Source organism: Mus caroli, unplaced genomic scaffold, assembly GCF_978045245.1.
Source record: "Mus caroli unplaced genomic scaffold, Mus_caroli_1 scaffold_20, whole genome shotgun sequence".
In the NCBI taxonomy this organism is placed as follows: domain Eukaryota; kingdom Metazoa; phylum Chordata; class Mammalia; order Rodentia; family Muridae; genus Mus; species Mus caroli.
The window spans coordinates 15,883,731-15,903,096 of record NW_028227275.1 but is presented as its reverse complement, the minus strand read 5'-3'; the positions used below and the strand labels follow the sequence as shown (position 1 = coordinate 15,903,096).

Sequence of the window (19,366 nt, the reverse complement as noted above, 5' to 3'; positions counted from 1 at the left end):
TGTCATTTTGTGTATTGCTTGCCTGCCTTCCTTCTTCTCTTCTCTTCTCTTCTCTTCTCTTCTCTTCTCTTCTCTTCTCTTCTCTTCTTTCTTTCTTTCTTTCTTTCTTTCTTTCTTTCTTTCTTTCTTTTGTTTTTTGTTTTGGTGTTTAGAGGCGGGGTTTCCCTTTGTGGCTTTGGGTATCCTAAAACTTGCTCTGTAGACTAGGCAACCCTTAAACTCAGAGATGCCTGTCTCTGCCTCTGAGTGCTGGGGCCAAAGGCATGCACTACTACCTACCAGCTTAATTTTCATATTTTTATTTTTTTCAGTTTTTTTCTCTACAGTATTATGTAGGAAAAAAAAATCCTATCTTGTAAAACTATGTTTTCATCTTCTGTATTTTTTTTTTTTTTTTTGGAAACTTCTCGTTTTGAGACAGAATGGATCTTGCTATGTTCTAAACTGTTCTTGGCTTCCTGAGTGCCGGGATTGCAGATTTGTGCCACCATGTCCACCTTAAATTTAGTTTGGACACTGAACGTTATACTATTGAACATCTGTATTTCTTTCTTCTTAGAAATTACTGAGCTTACTTTGGTTGGTTTTGTAAATGAGCCTTATGCTGTTGTGGTGCACTCTTGAAATTTGTTAGGATAGATTTCATGTGACTTTTTTTCTGTAGTTTCTCAGTATAAATGACTCAGCTTTCTGACACTAAGTTGCATTTTTAGTCTCTTTTGAATGTCTCCTTTAGATTTCTTCAGTCTGTGTGGTCAGAAGAGTCCCCACCTCCACCCCACGCCCCAGGCTGTGGGTGATTTCTAGTTGTGGTACCCATAGGCTCTGTTGTCGTTGTTTGTCTGGTCTTGTAGAGTTTTCATATAAAGAGCTTCATACTCGAGAACAGACCTGAGGAGGTGAGTTCCCTGTGAGTTAGCCGAAGGCTTCTCCAAGATACATGCTCCTCAATTCTAATCTCTTTATCTTTTATAAATTCTCTTCTGGGTTTCTTCAAGTATGTAGTCTTATTATATATCCTGGGTTTCCTTTCATGTTACTGACGGGAACTGCCTCTTTCCTGTAGAATACACCCAGTTTTATGGGTCACTTCATTTTTGTCCACTAGGACTGCACAATCTGCCATTGCACAGTTGCTTAAAATACTGCTTCTCATATCCAACCTGGTTTTCCTGGCCGACACCATGGTTGTCTTAGTTAAGGTTCCCGTTGCTGTGAACAGACACCATGGCCAAGGCAGCTCTTATAAAGGACAACATTTAATTAGGTCTGGCTTACAGGTTCAGAGGTTCAGTCCTTTATCATCAAGGTGGGAAGATGGCAGCGTCCAGGCAGACATGGTGCTGGAGAAGGAGCTGAGAGTTTTAACTCTTGATCTAACTGCTGCCTAGGCAGCTGGGAGCAGGGTCTCAAAGCCCAGCCCCGAAGTGAGTGACACACTTCCTGAAAAAGGGCCACACCTACTCCAACAAAGCTGCACCTCCTGGTGGCACTCCTGGGCCAAGTATGCTCAGACCAGCATAGTGGTAGAAGCTGAAGTCTGCTGTTGTCACTTTCTCAGATCCTCTGTTTACATGCAACAGCCATGTGAGATGCCCTTTAACTGTATCTCTGTCCTTTATGGTGAACTCAAAGCCAGCCCGGGCTACATGGTAAGATATTCTCCTAGCAAAACAAAAAACCCTAAAGCAAAAGCTAAATTTAAATTTTGTAAGTTCTCATTTTGCACTGCTCTAAGTTACAGAAATTTCATTTACTACAATTTAGTTAAGTAATACCAATTAGCATAGTTTGAATTTTAATTAGCGTGGTATGTTAACTATAGCTACACAGTATATAAATGTCTTTTGTTACCAATTCTCTAGTTCATGGCAACTGTGCCAAAGAGACTGTGTACTGTGGTCAGTCGTGTCTTCCTAGGACTAGTGGTTGCCATCTGTAGCTGGTTTATCTGCACACCGCAGAGTATTTAGTTGTGTTGCTTTCTCCCTGCTGGGATATTTTGTAAATATTGATAATTCAGACTGGAAATTTGGGAATAAAGGTAAAACAAAGTGACGAAGTAGTAACTGAAGTCTGAGGGAAGGGTGAGATGGTGAGGAAGAGACAGCAGGCGGTGATGATGGAAGACATAGCAGATGGCTATGACGCCATGCTGTTAAAGTGACTCCATGGGTAGCCACAGGAAGTTAGGAAGTTGTTTATATCTCAATAAGTACATGCATGTATTCTAACCCCCCTGCCCCATCCACAATTCCAGTCCCAGCAAATTTAGATGAGAAATTTAAAGAGTTACATAATTTTTTCAAATTATAGAAAAATGAAAATTTAGATTTTTTTTTCAAGATAGGGTCTCACTATCTAGCCCAGACTTAAACTCCTTGTCTTCCTGTGTGTTGGAATTAGAGATAGGAACTACCATTCCTGACCAGAATTTTTTAAAATGGCCTTTTTTTAAGTTTATTAATTTATTTAGTGTTGAGGCATAAATGCATATGGGTGTGCATGTGCGTGCGTTCGTGCGTGTGTGTGTGTGTGTGTGTGTGTATGTGTATGTGTGTGTGTGTATTGCATGTATTGCACATGGAAATCAAAGGTCAATTTTGAAAGTCAGTTCTCTCTGCTATGTTTTTTTTCCTCTTCAAGCTTCACTCAGCAGGCACCTTCACTTGTTGAGCTATCTCACTGGGCCCACACATATTTTTAAGTCTTCCTTAGCTCAGGAGTGCTGACTGCTACATGGAGATTTGTGCTATGCCTTGGCTTAGACTTAGGCCTCTTTCTGAAGTTTTTTCATGTCTGTCTCTTTTCAAATATATACATTTTTTTCTCTGTTCTGTCTTCTTCATTCTGTTATATTTGGTCAATGAATGTGAAATATTTATATACTATACAACATGTTTTCATACACACAGTCACTGTGAAGTGCTTGCCACAATCAAGCTTACCAACATGCCTATGACATTAATAGCTTTGATTTTTGGAATCACAAGTCTGGGCACAGCTGACCTGGCACCTCTACTTCAAGACCTCTCACAGGGTCAGGGGTAATGTCTGATTTGGCGTCTTGATTGAGGAAGGACTAACTTCTAAGCTTTCAAGGTAGCTGGCAGAATTATTTTCTTCAAGGGCTGTTGGACTGAGAGCCTTGATTCTTAGCTGGTGCTTGGCTTAAGGCCACCCTTTAGTCCTTGCCACGTGGACTTCTTCAGTACGACTGCTTGCTTCATTAAATCATGCAAGCCAAGCAGGCCAAGCAGGCTGTTCAGTCTTTAAGGTGATAGTTAACCTTATGTAACCTATTCATGGTGTCTCAGTACCTTTGCCAGACTCCTAGGATGGAGGTTTTAGGCCCTCCCCATACAAGGAGTGGGGTTAACTAAGGGCATGGACACAAGGAGGGAGAAGCCATCAGGAGAACGTGTTAAAGTTTGCTTGCCACAATTGTAGCCTGCTATCACTAGTCATTTGATGTTTAGATTGTTTAGCATTTGCTCACTCTGTTCCAGCTTTTCGGCTGCCTACCTTGCCATTTTGACATGTCTCCTGATGTTTGAACACTTCAAGAAGTTGTTCCAAACTCATCTTAAATTTTTAAGGCTAGAGCTCTGAACTTAGTCATCGTTCTAAGGCTCTATTTAGAACAATCAAATGTGTTCATTTTTATTTGATTTTTAGTAATCATAGGCATTCTCAATTGGCATTGTGTGTGTGTGTGTGTGAAGGTGTGCATATACACTCTTCATTTCTCAAGTTCTGTCTCATAGTATTATCTTCAGTTATAACACAGCAATATAGCATTCATTCTGGTTTCTTCTTCCTTCTTCTTTCTTCCTTCTTTCTTTCTTCTTTCTTCTTCTTCTTCCTCTGAGAAGCCTGACTATTTTTCCCAGTCTCTTCCCCATCACATGGAAGTCTCCTTTACTTTTTGGCTACTTGACAGCAGTGCTGCCTTCACCTTTTTTAAAACCTAGGTGTGAAACTGAGTTCTGGACTCTGTCTTTTCACCTCTTGCAGTGCCTTTTGTGCCCTTAAGGAACCTTCCTGCCACTTGCCCTACCCAGTCTCAAGTCTTCCTGCTCACTGGAGTCTCGTCCCTAGCTCTATGCCAGGCCCATCTGCTTCCAGCGATGACGTTCTCATGCTATTTGGACTCCAAAAGCTTGTTTTGAGCCACTGCAGTCACCTAGCAAGAGGCCTGCTTAGCTTGTACTCATTAGTGACTGCTTCCTGGAATTTTGTAGTGGGAGGAGACCAGGAAAAGCTCTATCACTTACATTTTAAAAAAAAAAAAAGCTTCACTTTGGTTTTGATTGTTTGTTTTTTGTTTTGTTTTTTTGTTTGTTTTGTTTTTTGTTGTTGTATTGTTGTTTTTTTGTGTAGCCTTGTCTGGCCTGGAAATCACTTTGTAGACCAGGCTAGCCTGAAACTCAGAGATCTTCCTGCTGCCTCTGCCTTTGAGTGTTGGGATTAAAGATTTGCACTACCACCACTTAGTGGGTCTATTGAAAGAGTTTATATAAAGACCACTGACATTAGCCTAGGGGTGGGGAGGGAATGAGAAAGAAAATGAATGAGTGCATATGATTTTTAAAAGTATTTTTTTAGTGCTGGGATTAAAGGCATGTACTGCCTTGCAGAAAACAGTACATTTTGCAAATTTTATAACCCTTATTTAACTTTTCTACAGTTTTGTGTAATAGCTAGATGGATTTGATCATCTGACCTGTTATGGCAGGTGATGAGACTTTTGTTTTGGGATAAACTAGTAAACAGACTTCTTAAATGTTGCTAATGATGGATTGGCAAGTGAGATGGCTCAGCAGGTAAGGTGCTGGCTGTGAAGCCTGACATCCTGACCAGGACCACACAGTAGAAGGACAGATTGATTCTCCCTAAGTGGTCCTCTGCCCTCCACATGTGCAACATGGCATACAAACTCTCTCACAATAAATAAGTAGTTAAATAAATGTAATTTTTGAAGGCAAACATTGACTTTGTAAGTTAGAGCTTGAGAGCCTTGCAAGGAATAGGCAATATTGCATTTCTCTTGGCCTGAATTTTTTTTAGTTGATATAGTAGTGGAAAGGGAATTCTTTACCATGGCTTAAGGATACATAAACTCTCAATGCAGCTATCTTTTTATTGTTGATTATTATAGCATCTATTACTCCTAGAAGTTGACCAACAGGGACCTGAGTTTAGGAGATTTTTGTCATTCAGCTCTCATACAGTGAGTGCTGAGGCCAGCCCTTTGCCTGCAGGGCCTTCTCAGCGAGCGTTAAAGTGTGGGGGAGGGGTGAAGATTCTCAGGGATCTCAGGGTGGATTTGAACTTGTTAGGCACATGATGCTGAATTCTTGAAACACCAGACACATTTTGTTGCAACGTATCAGTCTCTTTTTTTCTCATTCTTTGATTTAGTAGAAACCTGTTTAGTACCTCCCTCTATTTTGCATAGACTGTTAAAATTTTTTTAAGATTTATTTTAAAATTGTGTGTGTGTGTGTGTGTGTGTGTGTGTGTGTGTGTGTGTGTGTATGTACACATGAGTGAGGGTGGAGGCACAAGATTATGGGTAGAAGACAAAAGAGGGAGTTGGATTTCCTGAGCTGGTGGTTGTGAGCTCCTTAATGTGGGTGCTGGAAACAAACTCTGGCCCCCTGCAACAACGGCAAGTACTTCTAACCGCTGAGCCTCATCTCTAGCCCCTCCCCGTATATAGAAAGATCATTATGTATTTTTATGTATATGAGTGTTTTGTCTGCTTGTGTGCCTAGTACCATCACAGGTATCAGGTTCCCTGGAACTGGAGTTATAGATGGTTTAGAGCCACTATCTGTGGTGCCCGGGAACCCAAGTGTTTTGTAAGAGTAATGAGTACTCTAAACCCCTGAACCATTTCTCCAGTCCCCTAACCCCCCCCCCCCCATATTAGATATGTTTTAAAAGCTGACAAACCTGTGTAGTTGAACCCATTTTTTAGTTTAAATAAAGTATTGCAGTCTTTGAGTTTTATTTTTACTTACTGTGTTTTTGTGCATATTTGCATGTGCCATGGTCTCTGGGGATGGAACTCAAATTTTCAGACTCCTAAGGCTTGCTCACCAAACACTGTTACTTGCTGAGCCATCTCCTTGGTCTAGCTTTCTGCTGTAATGCCAAGGAGAGTCATTCAGGGTGAAGTTAGATAGAAAATGAGCTGAAGGAACAGGTCTGTGCTATCCAGAGCTGTGTTTACACAGGATGAGATATAATCTATTAACTGAGGCTTTGAGTTTACCCAGGAAAATCATTTAAGAAGTGTGCCATTCAGGAGTTCTTTAATGATTAGTAGAACTTTCATATTTAGATGTGGGAATGTAGTTGTAGTTGTCGGATTGAAACGCACACACCCTCATTTTTCTATTTAAAAAGTTAAGGGCTTGGAGCATGGCTCAGGAGCAGAGTTATCTTAGCATGACCCTGGGTTTGATCCACAGCAAAAGAGGTTGGGAGGATGAGAGAAGTTTAGAGATTTACATTTGCAGAGAGAAAAAGCAAGGCTAGTCCAAAGCTTAGTTAGAAAACTATGTGCTAGGCTGGAGAGATGGCTCAGTGGTTAAGAGCACTGACTGCTCTAGCAGAGGTCCTGAGTTCAAATCCTAGCAACCACATGTAAAGGGATCCAATGCACTCTTCTGGTGTGTGTCTAAAGACAGCTACAGTGTACTCATCATATAAATAAAAAATAAATCTTAAAACAAAAAAGAAAACTATATGCTTAAAGATGTGATCTTGCTATAGAGCCTTATCTGGCCTCAGACACATAATCTTGTTTTAGCTTTCCATGAATTGGGATTATTGGAATGTGCCAGCAGGCCTGGACTTAAAAACTTTTTTTTTTTTAGTCCTAGGGATAGAACTTAGGGCCTCACACATTAGGGACACTCTACCACTGAGCTATATCTCCAGCTCCTTCTTTTAACTTTTTTCTTTTCGATATGATATTGCTAAGTTGTCCAGACTGGCTTTAAATTCACTCCATAGATCAGGCATGTCTTGAATGTGTGATCCTCCAGCAATAGCCTCCAGTAGCTGGGATCACAGGCCTGGCAGTTGAATCAAAGGCAATATTATTAAATGATGGACAGACCATGTATTATGCCTTTGTTTAGAATTGACCCATAAACTTGGGCAACTCTCATTGGGCAGCATTTACCAGTATGAGTAAGATTAATTATTGCAATACAAACCAATTGGAAAATTGGTTTTTAAATTGAGCCATAATATATAAAATCTTATGATAATGTACAAATCTGACTATATTCAAGTGCAGTTTTCTTACCCATACCAATTGTCTTGTAATAATCGAGAATGCATCCTCTGTGTGGTGTTTGCAAGTTAATACTATTTGGGAAATCACACTGGGTATATCTGGCTTCCCTGGGTGTATGTGGCTCATTATTGATCATAATTTTATTTTGGAATTTTAGTTTAAGTAGATGGGGTAAGCCCCTTTCAGACTTTTAGTTGTTGGTGGAGTTGTGATGGAGGATTGGGTGTGTGAATGAGAACGAACATTAGAATGAACACAAAAGAGGCTCTGGTAAAAATTCATCAAGTGCTAACACCAGCATAGATTCTTAGGGAAAACAGGAGACCACAATCATGGGAGAAATGCCTTCAAAACTTACCCAAGACGCTCTACAGATACAAACAAGTATGTGTGTTGTAATGAGAAAGAAGAGTCCCATGTCTGTGAATGAAGGGGTTTGGCTGAGTTCTAGACCTGCAGGACCCACTGTGCACTGTGCAGAGCTTCAGTATGGCTGAGGTGTGTGAGCACCCGCCTCTTCTGTCAAGCTCTTTTCCAATGCTCGCTGCACTTGGAGCCATCCTTTCCCTTTTACGCACTCTCACGTTTCTACCTCTCCTACATATCTCAGATTGAGATTCTCCTTCAGAATGACACTGGATTTTAAAGAAAAAAAAAATCCACTAAGCAAACTTAATAAAAGTACCATGTCTCTAAAGAATAGCAGGATAGTAAACTTTAGCAACGAGTTTCTCTATATTAGGAATCTTTCGTATATAGTGACTTCATGCTGATGGATGAATATGTTCCATGAAGGAAAGGGATTTTTTTTTCCTTTTGTTTCATTTCCTTTCTTTTCTTTTGGTTTCCTTTTCTTCCTTCTGATACCAGCTTGCTAATACCCCTGGCACTGATGGTGGCTGGCACGCATGGTATTCACTATGTAAACTCAAGCTCATCGTGAAGTGCGGGCAGTCATCTGACCTCAGTCTCTGTGGTTCTGGGCTTACTGATGTGAGCCACCATGCCCAGCTAAGAAGGAATGTTTTTAAAAAAGACTTACTTACTTACGTCCCAGTACCAGCCCCTCTTCTCCCCCCAGAAAGGGATTTTTTTTTTTCTTTTTAAGGCCGTTGATATAGCTCAGTGGCAGATTGCTTATCTACCATGTTTAAAGGTCTGCTTTCAGCATGAGTAGTATCAAAGGGGGTGGGGGTGGGGGAAGAATTTCTTTTTGTCCATTGTCTTAGTCAGGGTTTCTATTCCTGCACAAACATCATGACCAAGAAGCAAGTTGGGGAGGAAAGGATTTATTCAGCTTATACATTCACATTGCTGTTCATCACCAAGGAAGTCAGGACTGGAACTCAAGCAGGTCAGGAAGCAGGAGCTAATGCAGAGGCCATGGAGGGATGTTCTTTACTGGCTTGCCTCCCCTGGCTTGCTCAGCCTGCTCTTTTATAGAACCAAGACTACCAACCCAGGGATGGCACCACCCACAAGGGGCTTTTCCCCCTTGATCACTAATTGAGAAAATGCCTTACAGTTGGATCACATGGAGGCATTTCCTCAACTGAAGCTCCTTTCTCTGTGATAACTCCAGCTGTGTCAAGTTGACACAAAACTAGCCAGTACATCCATTGTTGTATCTGGTGCTCAGAACAAGAAAGACATTCAATAAATACTTATCGAATAAGTTGATAAACATTAGCTGTAAGAAAAACTTAGGTCGTAACTTACTTATGAAAATTATCTCAGTGAAACTTTGTGTTGTTAGAGGCAGGGTCTCACTGTGTAGCTTAGCTGGCCTGGAGTTCAGTGAGTAGACCAGTCTAGCTAGGAGGGAAGGTTTCAGTTACTATTGCTGATTCAGTGAGGCATTCTCTTCTTAATTAAGTTTCTGAGATTTTATTTTTATTTTGAGTGTTTGGATGTTTTACTGGCATGTATGTCTGTACACCATGTGCCCGTGGGGGTCAGAAGACGGATCAGATTCTCTGTGACTGAAGTTACAGCTATGTGGGTTCTGGGAACTGAGCTCCAGTCTTTTGGAAGAGTTTCCAGTATCCTTAATGCCTGAGCCACCTCTCCAGCCCCAGTAAAGAGAGTATTTGTAGTTCAGAGCAGGGATTCTCAAAGTGACAGAAACTTTAAATATGACTCCTAACTGTCCCCTTTGTTCTGTTGCCCTTCTCCCAATATAAGTATTTCAAGTGCAGATGAGCTGAAAAGGACTGAAGTTAGTAAATATAGTGCCCAGGAGACACAGAGGTAAATGGCAGAAACAGGAGCACGGAAATGGTAAATGTGTTAGGGCTCAGAGAAGCATCTGAGTAGAGTATCAAAGCAGTTAGATAGCTAGAGTGCCAGAGCCAACCAGAAGGGTAGATAGAGGAGGTGGCTTGATAAAGGCAGAGAGAGGAAATCCCTGATGGAAAACACTGAAGACAACATTTATCTGCTGTTTGTAAAATGGGTTGTAGCTTGATGTAAAGAAATTGGAGCCGTGAATGGAAGGGACTCACTGCTGTCACAGTCTGGGTGATAACACTGCCTGGCTTGTTGTACTGTCTGGTGATGCCTTTAGCAGATCCTTTCCAAGTCCCCACCCCCAGGTTTTGATACAGGGATGGTGACAGCAGGATGAAGAGCTCCAGGAAGTAGGAATGGATTCTAGTCCCCACTTGCTGTCCTATTTCCTACGTTCCTGAGCATGAGCAGACAAGTCCTTACCTATAAAATGAAAACAGCCACCTGTAAGCAGGCATCTAGACTGGAGTCTTTAGCAACTGTGATCTTCATATGAGTTATAGACAGTGACAGTGTGAGCAGGAAATATTATATCTTGTATCTCATTGTGCACTTCTGCCAATTATTTAAAGCAGTAAAAGAACTAGAACATCATCTCATATTCTGTAAAATTTTATTTCTTGTGAAAATGACTTTCTATTTTAAAATATGTATTCGTTGAGTATGGATGGGTCTTTATTTTAGCTGTTATTAAGGTTTCATAGTGCTCAAGCTAACGGACAAAACTTCATCCTGGGGTCGTTTTAGAGAAACACAAAGAATAGAGAGTCCACTCTGCCATATGTAGATCTTGTGGAACTAAGCAGAGCTTGGGGAGATGATTCGGCCAGTAACATTCTTGCCAGGGCATGCGATGCGCCCTTGTAAGACAGACAGGAAGCTTGTCAGCCAAGCCTAGCCTAATGAGCAAGTCTCAAGTTCTAGTGAGAGACTTCATCTCAAAACACTAGGTGAATGGCTCCTGAGGAGTACCACCTGAGGTTAATCAACCCTGACCTACGCACACGCACAGACACACACACACACACACGCACGCACCACATCTGCAAACTGCCTCCCCCCACCAGCCTCAAAACACGGTAACACTAACAGTGTTTAATGTTACTAGAATTGGTACTTTTGGGGCTGTTGAATGCACTCTGTTCGTCCCATCCTTTCCTTGCTGAAGGTTTTAGCACCACGACTCTCCGGCTCCCTACTCTTCTTCCCCTGTTGTTTTGTTTCTGTTTGGATTGTTTCTTGCCCTACCCCCTTTAATCCATCTGGAAAGATGAAGAGGCAGCTGCTATGTTAACTGTGCACGGTGGTTAATGAATAACAGACTAACAGGACACATAAAGCATATGCAAGCTGCAGAGCCAGTGCTGTCAGGCCCCAGGGAGACAATGCTTTTTCTTTTCTTTTTAAAAGACATTCTCCTGTGATATTTTGTTTCTTAATTTACCATTCTTAATATTGTAATGCTCCCACAAAGTTCTCTTCTCTGCTTAGTTTGTATAGTATTTCTTTTACCGTATGATGCATTTATAGAAGACTGTTGAGGCTCAAGGAGGAAATTAGTCAATCCAGCATATTTAAGAAGTAGATTTCCTAGTTCAGGTGTGTTTATTCATAGAAAAACAGGGATAGAAATTTGTGACATGCGTGGTTTTTGGACCTCTGACATTTTGTCTCTTGCCTTTTGGTTACTAGTGCTCCCTTTGAGTTTCTCCTGGATTAGAACCACTGTATACCATTTTCTCCCAAGTGCCAGGAGGCAGAGGTAGGCAGAGCCTGGTCCACCTAGAGAGCTCCAGGCCAGCTAAGGCTACATAGTGAGCCTGCATCTTACCCCCTTGCCAATGTTTCTATCATAAAGACCAACTACAACTTGAATATTGCATCAGCCAATCCTTGAAAATTCCTGTAATCTGTGCCATCCTGTCTCATACTGTCCCATCTCATAGTTGTCCTCTCTCTGCAGTGCTCTATGCCCAGGTCTCTGTGGCTGGGCTGCTCCAGCCTGGCGGACAGCATGCCTTCGCTGCGATGCCTGTATAACCCAGGGACTGGCGCACTCACAGCTTTCCAGGTACTTTCTCTGTCTCTGTGGATTATGGGTGGGGGGGTTGTCTAATTCATTAGTGTGTCCTTCCTTCTCTCCTATAGTTTACTCGCATCACCTCTTCTCCTTTATAGCGCCTGTATTTACATCACTCAGTATTTCTTCGGGGGCTAACTTTTAATATAGACCTAGACTTACCGACTTTTAGAACATCTTTATCCTAATTGTTTTGTCAAAATGGATAAAACACAACTGGAGCAGTGAGTTTCAGATCTTGTACCGATACTGATTTTTAAGATAATATAAGTAGCAATTCAGAATGTAGTGTTTGCTGTGAACCTACATAAAATCAAGTCAAATAATTAGGTAATTGAAATCATATGCACAAACATCTTATGTTTTTTATTTGATTACTGCTATGTTCAGAATGCCTGGGTTACTATGCTACTATCATGTGTGTATGCATACATACACATTTATGTTTACATTACACATTAAGAACTATGTGTTACTTGCATCTTAAAGGTTTTCTTGTTTCAGAGTGGGGAAGCTGTCGATATAGTTTCCATTTTGAAAAACTCCAGTTGGTCTTACATGATGGACTCTAGCTCCTCCCTGTCTTCCTTAGAGGTCAAGAGGTCATTTCCATAGTGTCAGATAAGCTGTAGAAGAAGCGAATGGAACTTTGTAGAGGAAAGTGAAAGAAAGAACTTGATGCCCGTAGCTTATGGGTTAGGGTGTCATGCACAATTGTTCTTGGCAGAAGTGTTGTCTATCTACTTAAGGTATTTGGGATTTGTGTTTAGCTTTAATACCTTAATAGTATTAAAAAATTGTCTTTCTTTTTCTTTTAGGTATATCTTATTTTATTTATGTAAATGTGTGTGCAGGTGTGTGAAGAGGCCAGAGGGATGTGGGATTCCCTGGAACTCTTGTGTACAGGCAGTTGTGAGTCACCAAACATGGGATCTGGGGCCCAAACTCGGGTCCTCTGGAAAGAGCATTAAGCTCTCCAGCTCCTCACAATTTGTCTTTTAATGTCCGTGTATGCTGGTACGCAGGAGTGAGCCGCTTGTCCAGCTATTTGCCAGGTTGTTTTTTACCCTTGCAATTTATTATCTGTTCAGAGAAATTCCACAGACAAGTTGTAACTAAATATGAAAATATCCATGATGAAGTCTGGAAGAACGGGATTAAGTACTGACAGTTAGTTACCAGTCTTCAGCAATACTATGTTAGTCATGCTTTCATTTTCCTTTGTGCAGTTTAATGTTCACTTCCTTTGCTTATACTAGAAAATAGTAGGTAAATCATTTCAAATACTTTGTCACTCACTCTTTTATGCGGGGGTTTTTATTACTGTGGAGAGAGATTATGACCACAGCAACTCTTATAATGGAAAACATGTCATTGGAGCTGGCATACAGTTCAAAGCATTGTATGGTGAGAAGCCTAGTGGCATATAAGCAGACATTGTGCTGCCTGTGTGTAGCTGAGAGTCCTACATTCGGATCAGTAGGGGACAGGAAGAGAGAGTGACACTGGGCCTGGCTTGAGCTTATGAAACTTCAAAACCCACTCCAGTGACATACTTCCTCCAAAAAGGTTACACCTCCTCCAACAAAGCCATACCTCCTAATAGTCCCCTCCTCATGGCCCTGTGGGGCCATTTTCTCTCATACCACATAGTCACTAGTACTGTGATCTTGAACAAATTGTTTTACTTTCATGTTCATTTCCCACATCTGTTACATGGCAACTGTAGACATGAATGGACACATGTTGCTGCTTTTATCATCGTTGTATACATTGTTGCTCTGAGAGAGTGTGTGGTATCCTGAGAGTGTCAGTTCATCCCAGGGTGAATTATTTTGTTAAGGTGGTTTTTCTGTCTTGTTTTAAATCAGTGTATTCTGCTCAGGAAAGTCCTGACTTCAAGAACCCAGAGTTCTTTGCTTTGCTATTGTTATGTTTGAGACAGGACATCACTTTATAACCCAGGCTGGCCTGCGACTCTAGAGTATCCTGCCTCAGCCTCTGAGCCCTGGAATTGTAGGTGTGTTTCAGCAACCCCTGCTAATCTATTGGGTTTAAGTTGCATTGAGTTTAACCAGTTTGTAAAGTCTCAGGGAATAGGCTCATCAAAATTGTCTACACTTTAGGCCCAATCACTCTCAGGGTGGATAATTTGTTTGAAAGTATTCAAAGAGCTTACCAAAAGCAGTGATACAGATTATTAACAGACAAAGGATACACGTTAAACCTAGTCAAGAGAGACATCCATGGGCCAGAGAAGATGGCTCAGTGGATAAGATTGGTGACCTGAGTTCAATCTCTGGATTCCACAAAATGGCAGGAAAGAATTTTTACCCTCCAAGGATTTGGATGAATTTTCTCACTTTGCCTCGCCTCTCCTATTCTTTTTTCTCGTGCCCTCCAATGTCTCCTTTTCCTCTCCCTCTCTGTGCTCTCTCTCTCTGTCTGTCTCTCATACACACACACACTCTCACTCTCTCTCTTTCTCTTTCTGTCTGTCTGTCTCTCATACACACACACACTCTCACTCTCTCTTTCCCTCTCTGTCTCTGTCTCTGTCTCTCTCTCTCTCTCTCTCACACACACACACACACACACATTTGTGTGCCACATGCATGCAATGTTTGCAAAGTCCTGAAGAGAGTGTTGGCCCCTCCTGGACTGGAGTTAAAGAACGATGCTTGTGAGCCACCATATGGATGCTAGGAATGAAGCTCAGGAGCAGCTCGTGCTCTTAACTTCTGAGTTATATCCAGCCCTAAATAAATAATCTTCAAGAAAGACTTAATTAAAGAAAAAACAAAACAAATACCAGAAGAGACACATAGGAAAGGATCTTAGAGAGGTTAAAATGTGCAGTTGTTAATCACTCTCATGCCGTGGGGCCACTCTCACTATTATAGCCTTTCAGGCACAATGTGTGGTAATCTATACCAACCTCCAAAGTCATATTTATTCAAACTTATTTGTTTATTGCCTCCATGGCTGGCCTTTAGTCTCTAGCCCATCCTTGTAGGCCACACTGAAGCCTTTAGAGTCCCGGTCTCCTCTTGGTGTTGAAACTTATACAGTGTTTTTTCCACCTCTGAATGTAGATTGCATTTCCAGCATCTAAAATCCTCAAGCAGAGACACTTATACTCACAAGAAGTCAAGCCTAAACACCACTTCCTTTTCACCAAGGGCAAAGGCAGATTTCTCTTTAAGTTTAATTCTTCACTACATAGGTATCATAACCTGTTATGGAAATGCAATAGGATCTATTTATCCTTGTGTATATTGAAGCCAAATTTTATTTAACAGTTATTTATAATTTTTATATTTATATTCCACTGTGAAATGAGTAAGAGAGCTATGAAGCCACATAATCCCCAAGGCAGAATCTCCCTGAAGTGATTGGGTCTATAAAAGAACTGTGCAGGGAGCCATAGCACTGTATACAGGAGGGGCCTGGCCAGGGTTATAGCAGAATGGAAGAGCACTACACAGTGTGCACAGGGCCTGGGTTCTATCTGCCCCACCACAAATAAAACAAACTAGTCCTGGTCTAACCTAAGAGTTGGGGTAAGGACAGTCAGCTAACCATGTAGACTGAGAATGGACTGGGCAAAAGTCCGAGGACAGGAATGGCTTGGTGCATTAACACCCCCCTCCCCTCCATGACACAACAGCTGAAAACTACAGAGATACTGGTAACCTTACTGAGAACAAGCTGGGGAAGCCGCTGATGACCTCGTCATGGAGGGCTGGGGCATGGGCAGTGAGGTGCTGGAAGGGCTGAGCACAGATGTTTACCACTGTGGCTATAGACAGATCATCTTAGAAAGCGAACATTTCTCTTGGTCGCCTTTTCATTTGTCTACCTCCAAAGTTCGACATTACAGGCCTCTGCCACCATACCTAGCAGTTTTACTAATTTGGAGGCGAGGACAGTTTGCACTCCTTAATAATTACTGAGGAACCCTAACTTACTTTATGCATGTGGCTTGTATCTACTGATATTTACTGATATTTACTTTGTTTGAAATGAGAATAGAAAAAATATTATTATTTAAAATAATTGTAATTACTCTTCAGGACGTGAATGAGTTCAAGGTTGTTCTGTCTACAGAGCAAGTTTGAAGCCACCCTGGCCTACATGGAGTCTTGCATAATAACAACACTAACAAAAAACCCTACGTCATACAAATAGAACATTCTTAATGACAATGTATTTAAAACACTAATGCTGGCATTGTTTAATTTTTGTACATCTAGTGTCTGGAGTAATTAAAGGCAGATGAATTTTCATAGACACTTCTGCATTCATTGTTATGCTTTCTTTAAAGCTTAGGAAGGAAGACTGTCTAGTCTATAAAGAGATCTAAAGTTTAAAAGAGAGGTGCCAGGCTTGATGGTCCATGTCTGTAATCCCTGTAAGCACTGGAGAATCCGTTGTATGGGGAGTTGGGGCTAGCCTAAGGCTATAGCAACTTTGAGAACAGTCTGGAATACATGAGATTCTTTCTCAAAAATATTAATATGACTGTGAGCTTGCACGCGTGTGCACGTGTATGTTTTTAAACCTTCTGACTTTGGTATCAGAGTAGAGCACCAAGAAAAATTCAAGTTTTCATTTGTCCTAAAACAATTCTGAATTAAAGTAGCAAATAATTCTCAACCAGTTCACCCCCAGAACCTTTTCTAGTTTTAATTAAAAGTCAGTCGTGCTTTTAAGAAGCTGAACGCTCTTTCTATATGTTCCTACTTCTGGAATTTATATGTAGGAAAGCTTATTTAGACTATTTTTTATGTGTATGAGTGTGTTGCCTGCCTGCATATATATGCCTGGTCCCATGGAAGTCAGAAGAAGGTATCCTAGGTACCATAGGATCCGATACCACGCGGATGCTGGGAACTGAACCTGAGTCCTTTGCAAGAACAGTAAGTGCTTTTAACTTCCAAGGCATCTTTCCAGCCCTATGAAGAGCTTTTATTGGAAAATCAAGGAATACATTGACCAAGTTGACTGTTGATTTTATCACAGGAGTCGAATTGTTTAATGTAAACAGAAAAGGAGCTGCTTATAAGATAGGAAGGAAAAGAAACCCAGAGGTTAGGCTGTAGGATGGGGACCCTGGGGCAGGCTTTCCTGGAATCTGAGCTGGCTTTGTTGTTAACCACTGAGCTTGAATCTTTCTCTTTAAGGGGTCATTACTGGGCCAGAGATGTAACTCGCTTGTATAATGCTTGCTTATTATGCATGAGGTTTAGTTTTTGATCCCCTACATTTCATAAACTAGATGTGATGGTTGTTTCTGTAATTCCAGAAACAACCAGAAATTCAAGGTCATCCTAAGCTACATACCAAGTTTGAGATCAGCCTGGTATACTTGAGATCCTGTCTATATCACTACCACTACCACTACCACCACCACCACCACCACCACCACCACCACCACCACCACTACTAGTAGTCATTATTATAATGACTGTTATCAGTATTTTTATACCATTATTAATTAACACACTTGTTTCCATCCGTCTGGTAACTTGGCTATACATTTCTATATGCATGTGCATGTAATGGTTTTATTTTCAAATGTTCCTGTTGTTTTTGTTCTCATTTTAATCAAACATTGTTAGCTGTAGAAAATAGAAGTAGGAAGAAGAAAGACAGACAATAATGATGTCCTTTCAAATATTTCCATTTTTACCAATATTAGTCAGCACTTGGGAATTTCACGTAAATTACGTGCTTGCTCATGCTACAGCTCGCAGCTGGTGTTCCTGATGAGAGTGGCCACTCTCTATTTTGTGGACAGTTGCTTACATGGTTTTAGGCTGAATGAAGATTGAACCTGGCTTCTACTTCACAACTCTTTTCCTTTCATATAATTCTCAACTACTGCAATTACAGTGCAGAATGAGTACAGGAGTCCCACTGTTTGAAAATAGCAGTGTTGACCAAACTCCAGGACACCTGCCTTTGTGTTCTCTAATCACTCCATCTGAGGCCTTCCACACCCCCACCCCGTCTGACTTTGCCTGGGGATGTCTACCTATCTCGGTAACTCTATCGTTAATTGTGTTCAGGTTGAGACAGGATTAAGGTTTTTCCAGATCTGTACTGCTTTCCGTCTCAGGCAAGCCACACATTTGTGCCCAGAATATGCAGCAGCAGAGATGTGCTGCCACAGCGATTCTGTGCTGCTCTGATTATCTGTGTCTTTGTCTTCTGCGAGACTGAATTCTTTGAAGGTTGAACTATGTTTTGTTCATTTATTCTCTCATTGTCAAAAGTAATATTTCATACTTCTGGTGAATTAGTGAGTGAACAGACTTAGATAATTTGAAGAAAACTGTCCAATAACAGATACAGGGTACGGAGAGGAAGCGTAGTATTGTGGTAGCCCCTCCTACACAGCATGCAGATATTGTGGTAGCCCCTCCTACACAGCATGCAGATATTGTGGTAGCCCCTCCTACACAGCACACAGATGCTCTGCATTCAGAAAGAACTCATGACAGTTAAACAGTCACTCCAGACATCACACATTTGCACAGAGAAAAGAAAAACATGCCGAGTCTGATTTATGGGAAGTCCTCAGATTTCATACATTTGGCTTTCTTACAACTCACTGTGCTGGTCCCTTCTGAGTTGGATTCTGTATACTGAATTTGGACTCTTGTTCATGAACAAATGCACATTTCAGGCTATTAAAGACCGCCATTGCCAGCCAACTGACTAAACATTCAGTTTCAATGGTGTCAACGTGTTTATCTGCGGTGGAGTGTGTATTTGGATGAGCATTTGACTGATTGCAGTGTACCCTTACTTTGTAAAAGAACGGAGCAAAGTGGAAGTGCTGAGTATGAAGAACATCAGGCTAGAGAAAGGTTGAAAGCCAATATATTGATGAATCTTTGGACTTAAGACTAAAGTCCAATTTTAAAGCATTTGTGCGAAATGTTAGAAATATATTTTTGAAGATCATGCTTTTATAGCGAGGGACAGAGGAGATGGCTCAGAGGGTAAGGTTGCTTGCTATGTAAGCATGAGATGTGGGTTCAAATCAGCACCTACTAAGTAGCCTCTTGTAATCCAAGCAGTGTGGAGGGGCAGAGGCAGGGGAATGGCTGAAGCTTCCTGGCAACCAGAGTCACTCCAGGTCTAAGAGAGGTAAGAAGGCTAACACTCCCACACACCCCGTACCCTGTGTGTGTGTGTGTCCGTGTCCGAGCGCACATGCACGTGCGTGTGTATGTACATGTGTGTAGGTGAAACACAAAATTATAAAAAATATAGTGAAATTGTTTTAAAGTATTGGGTACATTGAAATCTAGTGTTACTTTCATCTTTTATGTGTACTTCAAGTGTTAAAAGTAAAAATGACCCAAGTTCGCCACATTTTTGCCTTATCTTGAAAATAATCAATATTGGAGAAGTGACATCTTCCCCTGATTGCCTTTCCAGCTACTTGCTTGGTTATTGAACTATTTTATATTTCAGGTTTGTTAAAAACACATTCCTCAATTGCTGAGTGTTTTGACATGTCCAAGTGTAGCTAATGTTCATTTATGGAATAATGTATGACTTTATCTGGTGTTTAGAATATGCCAAAATCATCATCTTGTGAGACAAATCAGATTTCCTTGAAACATTTTTATTCTTCATGATGGATGTAAAAAGTAAAATTC

At 41.1% G+C, this 19,366-nt stretch overlaps 1 protein-coding gene across 11 annotated transcripts in view; it reads left to right on the top strand.

Moving 5' to 3' along the window:
• The window catches only part of Btrc (beta-transducin repeat containing E3 ubiquitin protein ligase), a 166,711-nt gene that overhangs the window by 44,864 nt on the left and 102,481 nt on the right, over nucleotides 1-19,366 (top strand). For 7 of the 11 annotated variants that reach the window (XM_029472467.2, XM_021151574.3, XM_029472464.1 and 4 more), the window contains one exon: nucleotides 11,571-11,678. The exons of the other annotated variants lie outside the window; for them this stretch is intronic. In XM_029472467.2, the coding sequence (XP_029328327.1) occupies nucleotides 11,571-11,678 (108 nt within the window). The remainder of the gene's footprint in view (nucleotides 1-11,570; nucleotides 11,679-19,366) is intronic. 11 annotated transcript variants of the gene reach the window in all.